The 10432-nt window shown below is 32.3% G+C and overlaps 1 protein-coding gene across 1 annotated transcript; it reads right to left on the bottom strand.

Moving 5' to 3' along the window:
• Window positions 1–605: 605 nt before the first annotated feature.
• On the bottom strand, window positions 606–8890 carry LOC105624646 (PDZ domain-containing protein 8). The gene is made up of 9 exons (XM_012206002.1): window positions 8495–8890; window positions 8208–8400; window positions 7378–7640; window positions 6160–7228; window positions 5405–5667; window positions 4593–4802; window positions 2321–2470; window positions 1042–1224; window positions 606–803 (listed from the first exon to the last, which is right to left on the bottom strand). The coding sequence occupies exons 1-9, from the start codon at window positions 8888–8890 to the stop codon at window positions 606–608; spliced, it is 2925 nt and encodes a 974-aa protein (XP_012061392.1).
• Between the last annotated feature and the right edge of the window lie 1542 nt (window positions 8891–10432).

Genomic DNA, 10432 nt, shown 5'->3' with positions numbered 1-10432 from the left:
AACACACACACACACACACTCTCTCTCTCTCTCTCTCTCTCTCTCTCTCTCTCTCTCTCCCTCTCTTCTTCTCTGTAATATTATAATAATATAGTATAATATTTATAAAGTTACATCAACATTAAAATGTATCGTTATGTAACGTTATAATAATGCTACATAAGTAACATTTTCTAAAATATTACAGTAAATATTATACAGTAAATATTATACAAGTAGAAACAAGAAAAAGTACAAGATTGTGATATCTACACCAATGGAATGTTAATATAAATACTGTTAGATACTTGCTCCTTATTATCTGTGCAGTAATATAAATATTTCTGTGCATTTTTATACAGTCTGATACAGCATTTTATACAGTCTGAACATTACAATTTCAATATTATAATCAATTCATATTAAAAACTGGCAATATCAACATTATAAAATTGATGATTGTAACATAGTGTTAGTATTACCCAGTCGTTGTTTACTGTGAAATAAATGGTGAACAAATTATTTCATTATAAAATATCACTACATTTTCTACGTTCAATTGTTTTATAGAGAAATGGGAGAAAATGCGCTTTTTTCTTAAAGCTGTCATATTAATTGAATGCCTGTTAAGATTCCTTGCTTTGTCGGTCCACCACCTCCTGCGCGTGTTGTAAGCCGGCGCAGTAGTGCAACAACAGCACGCTTAGTGCCTGTACTCGCAGGTCGCTCTGCGCGATCAGTTTCATGCTATCCGCGTCTCCGTTCTGGGACAGTTCTAATCTTGAGGTAGTTTCAGCATCTAGCGCGTTCTTCAATTTTCCCATCTGCAAAAAAAGATATACTTATTTAACAGATTCCTACAATTAAATTTTTGTATTGACTTTGTATGCAAGAAATCTTATCATTATTAAAATCATGGTAATTCAATGTTTAAAGGTTTTAAATCTTCGATGAGGAAGACTCTTTATTCAATTTAATAATTCATGAAGAACCGTAGATAAATCTCTCCAATTACCTTTTCGACTATTTCGAAATAATTTATGTAAAAAAACTATCACGTACCATGGTGTTGATTTTCTCGACGCGTTCCTGCGGCTCCAAGTATTTATATAAGAATTTGCCGGTATCCCTGGCCCTCGACATAAGACCGTCATCTAGGTCGCCAGCCATAAGTGGAGCTGCAACACTTGGCTCAGCACCCTCCAAGAGGTCAGGACTTATTCCCAGACCTCCAGCCAATGAATTCTAAACGTTTCAACAATTTCATCAAATTGATTAATGCGACGCGCTCTTCAAAAGATGTATCCTCGTTCGATGTTATGTCGATTCGGAAAGTGAAACATAATCAAGCAGTCGAACCGATCATGCGTGTGAGTCGCATTGATCATCCTATATCTATATGATCACCGTGTGGAAGCTTGCCTCCAGTGTTAAAGTGCAATTGCAATGCAATCAGTGTTGTGATCAGCGTTCATCAGTGTTGTTGAAAATCCTCGTCAATGAGAAAACTTGCAGCAGTTTCGAGCAAGTGATAAATATTACATCTCTCTTATGATAGAAATAATAGTCTGTAAATTACAGTAACCATTCACTAATTGTAAGTAGAGGAAATTTAAAGAATTCAGATATTCATAAACAAATGATCTATAAAAAATTAATGATTAATTGGATCAAAATTGCCTCAAATTCTATCGTTTATCGTTAGTATCCACAGTTATTAATCACTTTATCTTGCATCTTATGTGAGAATTAGCAAGTTCATCTTGGATGGTAAGGCATGATTGATGAAGGAATGATAAAGCGAATAAACACACAAGCAAAGAACTATAAGATATGAAAAATTTTCAGAGCACATTCTTTTTTCTTCTTTTTTTAGATTTGAGAAAACATGGAAGAAGGTGAAGCGGAGAAGATTTGATGTAACTCAGATAAAAAATATATATAGTAAAATGGAAAGTTGCATAATGATATGCAAGGAGAAAAAATGTTTTACTGAAATTACAGTGCCTTGGCCATTTAAAATTTAATACAATTTAAAAATTAGAAGATAAAAAATACGGAATATAGAAAAACATTCATTTTTAATTTAATTAAAAAACATGATGTTTCAATATATTTTTAATATAATCTTTCAATTAAAAATATCAATTAATATAATGATTTATAAAATATAATTATTTATAATTATATTCGAATTGTTATTGCCTTAAATTTTTCCATTATATCCTCTGTTCATTAGCATTATAATGCTAATAAATTAAACATTTTCATCAGATAAAAATTTTTTTTAAATTGAGCACCTTCTCCGCTTCGGACGAACAAATGTGTGTTATTATTCTACCTTGCGGGATGCACAGGGACTTGGAGGGAGACTTCGAGATGCCAGACCAATACCGGAAGCCGGTGGGGCCAAGCAACTGGTACTTCCAGCCTTCTTCAGGCCCAATAGAGTGTTAGCTATACTAGCCTTCACGGCCATCATACTTGCGCCCTAATTAATCGATCAATGGATTTCAAATAGATTAATATCTTTTCACCATTTACGATAATAAGCTACTCGTAAAATAATAAATTAAAAGTGCAAAATTGCTTTTCAAAGTGTATGTCGTTTTACCAAAAAAGTATACAATTTATGAAATTTCGAAATGCTTTATAATTGCCAATTTATCGCTATCTAAATTCTAAGACATATTAGACTGAAATAAAATATAAATAAATTTGAATGCTGTATATTCACGTCATAGAAATCTGCGTTAAAAAGTTACAAAAATAATTATTTAGAATAATTTTAAAATATTTTCTTTTGTAGACTACTCACAAACATCACATATGTAGAATATATGCTTTATTAATAAGTTTTAAAAATTTAAAAATTGATGAAAATAAAAACACTGTTGATCTCATATGAGAAAGAAAATTAAACATATTTATCTACTTATATGTAGTTCATTGAGAACAAAGGCAAGGTCAAGGTGCAAGCTTTACAAAGAACCTTCACCTCCCCGTGCATATGTTCAGTTCATTTTATTGCCAACAACAAAATGCAAGTCACGCTTAACAATCTCTGCTATATATACAAAATATCAAGATAAATGCATTTGAAGACACACGTGAGTTTTCGAAAATTGTACAGTCCCTTAATCATGTGACATGTCATTAAACGCTCTAATATTTCATCGATATGTAATAATGATAATTATTTGCTCTATCCATGTGATCAGTATTCAGAACGATATCAACAAAATTAATATCACATAGAAATTAATCTTATTAATATAACTCGATAAAAAAGTATTATAAATAAATAAAAACAATTGAATAAAACTGAACATGTTCAAAATGCGAAACAAAGTCCATTATTGCTACATTTAAAAATACTTTTAAATAATAAATATTATAAATAAAGATATCACTTTTAAATATCATATATAGAATATTAGTTATACTTTTTGTATATTATATATTATCTATATCTATATAATATATAACATAAACATATTATATAATATATCATATAATATATCATATAATATTTTCTATGTTATTTTTAAATATTCTTTATTTACATTGATAGATATGAATATTAGGCAATATCTAAATTATAATATGAGGAACGTAAAATGTGATTTCTAAAAAATGAATAAATAAATCATGGAGCACTTCTAATATAATTGATTCAACGTATGTCATGATGTTAATGTAAATTGCATATTTGAGGAGCAGATTCAAAACGCGTTTTGTCCAAAATTTATAATTTTTGGAAAATGAAGAAGAAAGCCACAAGGAAACTACGTGTCTTACAGAAAATAACAATTTGCCAATCAATAAAATGTAAAATGTTAAACAAAATTATTAAACTATTTCTAATGTTAAACGAATATATTTTGTTTGTTTCTAATTAAAGGACATATTATAATATACTTCGAATGTCTAGACTTTTTTCAGTATATAAATTGATGATAAAAAAATGCTTCCAGAACATCGTAGAGTAGCTTAAAATATGAGTCTTTCTAACTATGCCGCAGGGTTGGTAAGACTAATACTTTTTTTTAAGAATGTTTTTTAAAAATGTATTGTGTTTTTTCTTAAATATATTTTTAATGCTTTCAATATGTTTTAAACAGTACTATAAAAAAATATATTTAAAACATATTAAAAACATCAATTAAGCGTGTTTTGAACTGTTTAAAACATCTTTTTACTAACTCTATGCCGTTTCTAACTCAAAAAACGTAATTTGGACAAAATGCATTTTGAAAGTGCTCCTCATTCATGTAAACGTAAAGAAATATTGCAGTGTATAAGTTATAATACAATCATACAAAATAATGTTACTAATATTAATTATTTAGTTATAAGATTCACAGCATCGGACTAGAAAGCAAAATACCATATCGTTTTTAACTTAATATTAAAAATTACTATCAAGATAAGAGTTTCTCTTAAATATAAATTGGAACTTTCTAAATGCCAATAGTGTTTTTACAACATTAAGTGTCTTTTTTCTTTCAGTCCGAAACCTGTTGTCTCATATAGGAAGCATCATATAACGCAATACAAAATGATTACGCTCGCGGATAGCAAAACGCCCTAAGGTTCTACGTCTTGAGTACCTGTACGTTATCTTCGCATTCAGTCAGAGAGATCTCCGGGCTAGAGATATCCCCAACATTTGGTTCGCCGACGACGATCTCGTCCGCCTCCAGAGCCAAAGTTGCTAGACTTTCTGCACCGCAGGTGCCAGACGCCTGACAACGTGCCTCACACTTTTTGTGACATACCATGCCGCAGTCTCGACACTGTACTGCATCCTTTAACCAAATCTGCACAGGAAACAATCTGGATCATTAAGTAAAATAAAATAGAGAAATAAAATAAAATAAAATTTTGGTAAAATAAAAAAATTTATTTTTTAATTTAGATTATATAGATGTAATATATCTTACATTTGACAGAGTTCTCTCTCTCTCTCTCTCTCTCTCTCTCTCTCTCTCTCTCTCTCTCTCTCCCCTCCTCCTCCCCCCTCCCCCCTCCCCTCCCCCCCCTCTCTCTCTGTCCTTTGGATATCACAAACATTAATTAAAAGAAAGATATGTACACACTTAGAAAAATATACAGTTTCAATTCTAATAATCTACCACCTAAATATTTAATAAATATAAAGATATATTTATTCGGTACAAGAATCATTAATTTGATTTAACAATCATTCTTTTTATTGAACAACTATTTATTTACTATAAGTAAATAAATATTTAATTAGTACTGAACAAATATTTATTATTATTATTAATATTTATTATTATTATTATTAAAATTGACTATTTTTTTTCTCAGTGTAATTAATTGATAATTTTATTGATTTTCATCAAGGCAATTTGAATTATTAAATAAATTATGGATTTACAATGGATGCCATACTTACCTTTTTCGTGCAAAAATCGCAGTGTGTTGCTCTGTGAAAATGCGTCCTGATGAAATCGTGTATCTTTTTGTCAGTGATTTCTTCACTTGGAATCGGTTGAATTTTGGCAGTTTCTGCGTTTTCTTTCTTTCCAATATCGTTGACTGTGAGATCGCTTGGTTGACAAGATTCCCATACATACGATAGCAAGATGTCGCCGTAACAGAGTGTTGGATCGAATCCCGAATAACCCTGCAGTCTTACGTACGACGTTGCTAAAGAAGCTTTAAAAGAAATTCCAAAATTAATTCTTTAAACTTGTTTCTAATTAATTCTCTTTAGAACTGACAAAATTTATCAGAATTTCAATGTAAGAGAAATATTTATTTTTTTATTATTTCAAATTCACTTGAGAAGATTTATCAGACAAAACTATGTTTATATATAATTATATTGAGTGCCCCGTAAGTTTCTGCCAAGCGCTTTTGTGTAGATAGAGTAAAGAAAATAAACAATTTTGTCTCTCGCTGTTTTTCTGTAAAGTTGATATTTGAGTAAAAAATTAAATGAAAATCAATATTCAGCGACTTTTAATAATTAATATCTTGTTAACTATTGCAAAAATTACACAATAAAATGGTAGAGAACTTTTCGACTCAGTTTAATTCGCTCTATCTATACAAAAGCGCTTGATAAAAAAAACTTGCAGAACACCTTGTATAATATATATTTGTAGTTATAAAATTAAAAATGAAACGATAATTTTTGAAACCTACCACTATCTGGAGGCAACAAAGCATGACATTTTAAGTAATGTCCAGTCGTGGAAGTGCAACATTGCGACAGGATTAATTTTACAGGTGCATTTATGTAGCCTAGCAGTTTCGGTGGTGTTTCACCGCCCTTCACACGGCCCCATACACCTACATTTAAATATTGCAATTCAGAATCAATCCGGAAGCTCTTGGTCTCTTCGAAGATAATCAGAGAGGTATACGGTTTTTCTTTCGTGTTGTGATACAGATCAGCAATATTATTTGTGCTACTATCGTCCGGAAGGTAAAATTGAACATTGCTGGATGACACCGACGACGTGGAGATCGTTGAGATTCGTCGAGACGGCGTAGTATCCGGTGTCTGGGCGATTTCTTCTGTCTGAATGCTGCTTTTTCTTCTCTTGAATAGCTTGTTAGTTTCCAACCGGGTATCCATGAGATCAGTGTCAGAATCTCGTAGATCAGAGAACTTGATTTGTGTTTCAAATTTCATCTTTCCGGCGTCTTCTACGCTCGGGCTGTCTAGCTTACCCACTGAATCACTCTTCGAAGTCTTCCTTTCTGCGAAAAGCATTTTCTCGTTATCTGGTTTTTGTCCTCTCTCGTTCGAATCTGCCTTCGAATACCGTCTCTCTACCCTGATAATGAAACGTCGCTGTACAGCAGACTTGACAAATTTCGCTACTTGGTTCATGTTCGACACTTTTTTGCTGTCTACTGCTACCAAAATATCGCCCTTTCTCATTTCAGCGATCGCCGCCGGACTGCCGGATACTATAGTCTCAACTAGTACACACATTTGGCCGATCTCTGATACAATTTCTTGCTTGAACACTACACCCAACTGCTGAGAGCCCGTTTTACTGATGATTAAGTCTAGCACCATATATGGAATCCCATTATACTGCGTTAAATAAATCCAAGGGGTGGAATCTATGCTCATGGTGCAATATACTTCTATCTGCGATACATCTTCGCCGTTATTGAGAAGGATAGGTGCGAGATTTAGTCTGCTAATTTCCAATAGTGTGACCTCCAAATATCCTGGAGTAAGCTGAGTACTTGCAACCTGGAAATATAGATTAAGATATTATATGAAAATAAATTAAAATAAAAATTATAAAAGCTAATTTTTATTTCTTGAATTGAAATTTTAGCAAATATACGAGTGAATTATTTAAAGCTATGAATAAATTTAAAAGGGGGAGATATTATTACTTCTGAGAGATCCACAGCCTCGTCGTTCAATCTTCGGAAAAACGGTTTGTAACGCATCTTATAACGAGGTAGAGTATGCTTCCGCTTCACCGCTCTTCTAATCTGACTAGTAATGATTGAAATTATCTGTGGCTGTAACTGACGACCTTGAAACTGTGATTGTACTTCCAGCTCCAAGATCGGATCAGAATAAAAGCTCAATGACCAATGCGTGTACGGTACGCGAGTAAACTGCAGCCTAGCTTTACCACTGATACGCTTTACTATAAACATTTATAATGTATAAAAAAATATAATATTGAGCTGGGGAGAAAAAGTTTCTTCGTATTTTTAAGCAAAAATTCTTCATTTATTGCGAAATTTTCGTTATATCATTCGCTAGAGCAAAATTTCAGTTTTTTTTAATTGCAATATAATGATTTTTATAGAATTCATCATGAGCAATCAAAGTCAGAATGCTCCTTTATTTAACTCGCGAATAACTGAGAAACAAAAAAATCATAGGAACGTTAAAAAAAAAGATTTTAGGTAAAACTTCAAGCTTTCATGATAGATAATCGAAAATTTTCGGGCACGTGAAAGACCCTCAAAGTGAAAAGAAAATTTTTTATCTTTTTCAGTTCGTAATTTTTTCTATGTAAAAATTAAAATCATAGAAACTCAAAGGATATAGTAACTTTTCGAAAGTAGAGATTTCAAACTTTAAAATTTTTTTAAATTTAAATTTCATTTTTTGCCGAAGATATTGTTTACATAATTTTGAATTTAAAAAATACGAAAAACTTTCTCCCCAATATTATAATTCTTTTTTCTTATCATACATATAATACCTTGCAGCGCCATATAGGCTGTTTTACCGAGCAGCATCTTAACATCTATAGACAATTGAAAGTTTCCTGAGTAATGTAAATCTAAGGCCAAGTCCAGAGACTCCAGCAAACCTGTATCGGCATCAATTTTTGAATCAGCGACTTCCAAACCCTTTATCGTCGGAAATTGCGTGCCAAGGTTCAAGTCTCTTAACTGCAAACAATTACAGAAAATGTATTACACAAAGATTTACAACAAATGTTTTTTGTCATATCATTTCAAAATTGTTTTAGTTAATAATTCTCACTTTCACACTGTCTAATAACTTGGCGGTAGTCGACTGCGTTAGAAGCTCCTTGAATTCATTATTTAATTTCCTATAAAGCCACAGACGCACTCGCTCGGCATTTCGCAACTCGTTGAAGAGGAATTGCAGCGTAAGATTTATAGCCAAATTCTCATTACCCTGAGACATCGCCTGTCGGGCCATACTATTATTGGAGTTTGCCCGCTCCTCCTGCATCTGTTCCACCAGTTCTTTAGGTAATTGCGTCTTGCCATGCTGCAGCTGTCTCTGTGGCGGAGCAGCCTGAGGTCCTGATTCCAAATACCTCTTGAACAAATAAAACTGCAACGCCAAGGTACATATTACACCGCAAACGAATGTAAAAATGACCACGAGAACCAATTGCAAACTGTCCATATTAAATCACAGCTGTAGATGATGTAGTCTCTTCTTCGAGTATTAATTAATGCAACATACAATACAAATGTGATCCAGATGCAGATTATTGCATAAGTAATGTTATATTATGCATATGAAGGAAAGTTCCCAATGTTTATACTGAAGGCGGAGTTGTTAAAGAAACAATTCTTTTCAGATGAGTATTAACAATAAGACGTATTGCACACACTATTACTTATTATCACATTACATGCACATAACAAGAAGAAGAGAAGTTCCAAATATGCATATTAGAGCCACAATTGTTGAAAATTCAGCCCCTCTTCTATGAGTGTTGACGAGTTCCAAAAAAAAAACAGGCTATAGGAAGAATTATGAAGATTAAAATATATATTTGATAATTAAAAGTGATCGAGGAGAATTTAAACATTGCAGCCATATATAATTAACTGTCATATGTGTAGAAAAATTTATAATTATTTTATAATTTATAATTAATTTATAATTAATTTATTTAAATTAATTTATAATTATTTATAAAATTTTTCAAAAGAATTCCTTTTTCATTTTTTATTAATTATAATATTATAAAAAATATTTTTTTAATTGCATCAATTGCAATTAGAATAGAAATTTACTTTCACTGCTATCTCAGGAAAAGTTTCGTATTACTATTCTAATTGAAAGAAAAAGTTGTACAATTTGTTTTCATTATTACATTAGTAAGTAAAATATACAAGAGAAAGAGAAGGAGGAAGAAGACAATTCTAATTATTTTAAGAGAACTCGACTTTTGTATCGTATTATTACTACCTAAAGTTGCATTAGGAACTTTCGGTACGGCCAAACGTCACCACCTTGCGCCCGACGCATCGCGCTGCACACAGACCAGGCCCCGTGATCTTCACGACTCGACAGGTATTCGGAGCACTTTCACTCGTCGACCGCGAATCAGCTGAACGATGCGCGCGCGCGCGCGCACAGGGAATGAATCTTCGCGTCACTGCGCCGCATATTCCAGCATATCCAGGAAAACGGTGATATTCATGGACAGCAATCGCGGATTCGAGGAGTCACCGTGCAGTGAGACGAATTCAATGTCTCATGCATCCCTATCGATCCTTCGGCAGCCATGTTCGCACCCCGAGTGAACACTGAACTGCACAACAATTCGATAATTTTTTGATGAAAATAAAAATTAATATGTATAAATCGGATGTAAGAGGAGAACGTAATAAAATAGCATAAAGAAAGAAAGTGAAATTGAAACGAAACGTAAAAAAACATAAATACCTCTTTTACATTTCATTGCCTCAATTTTTGCTTCATTTACGCTTCTGTTACTCTCTCTTTATATTCATTTTACAACTTTTATTTTCGTTCCAATAAATTTCTGATTTCTTGATTAATGAGGTGTCGCTGAACCGTTGAGAACAATTTAAAGTTTCATCGAGCGAGAGAGAGAGAGAGAGAGAGAGAGAGAATTTCTAATTTTTTAAATAAAATTAAAATCGGAACTAAATTCGAAAAAAGCGAAGAACTCCCCTCTTCCCCAACGAG

This window comes from Atta cephalotes (genome assembly GCF_000143395.1).
Source record: "Atta cephalotes unplaced genomic scaffold scaffold00084, whole genome shotgun sequence".
Taxonomy (NCBI): Eukaryota; Metazoa; Arthropoda; class Insecta; order Hymenoptera; family Formicidae; genus Atta; species Atta cephalotes.
This window is presented reverse-complemented; position numbering and strand designations above follow the sequence as displayed.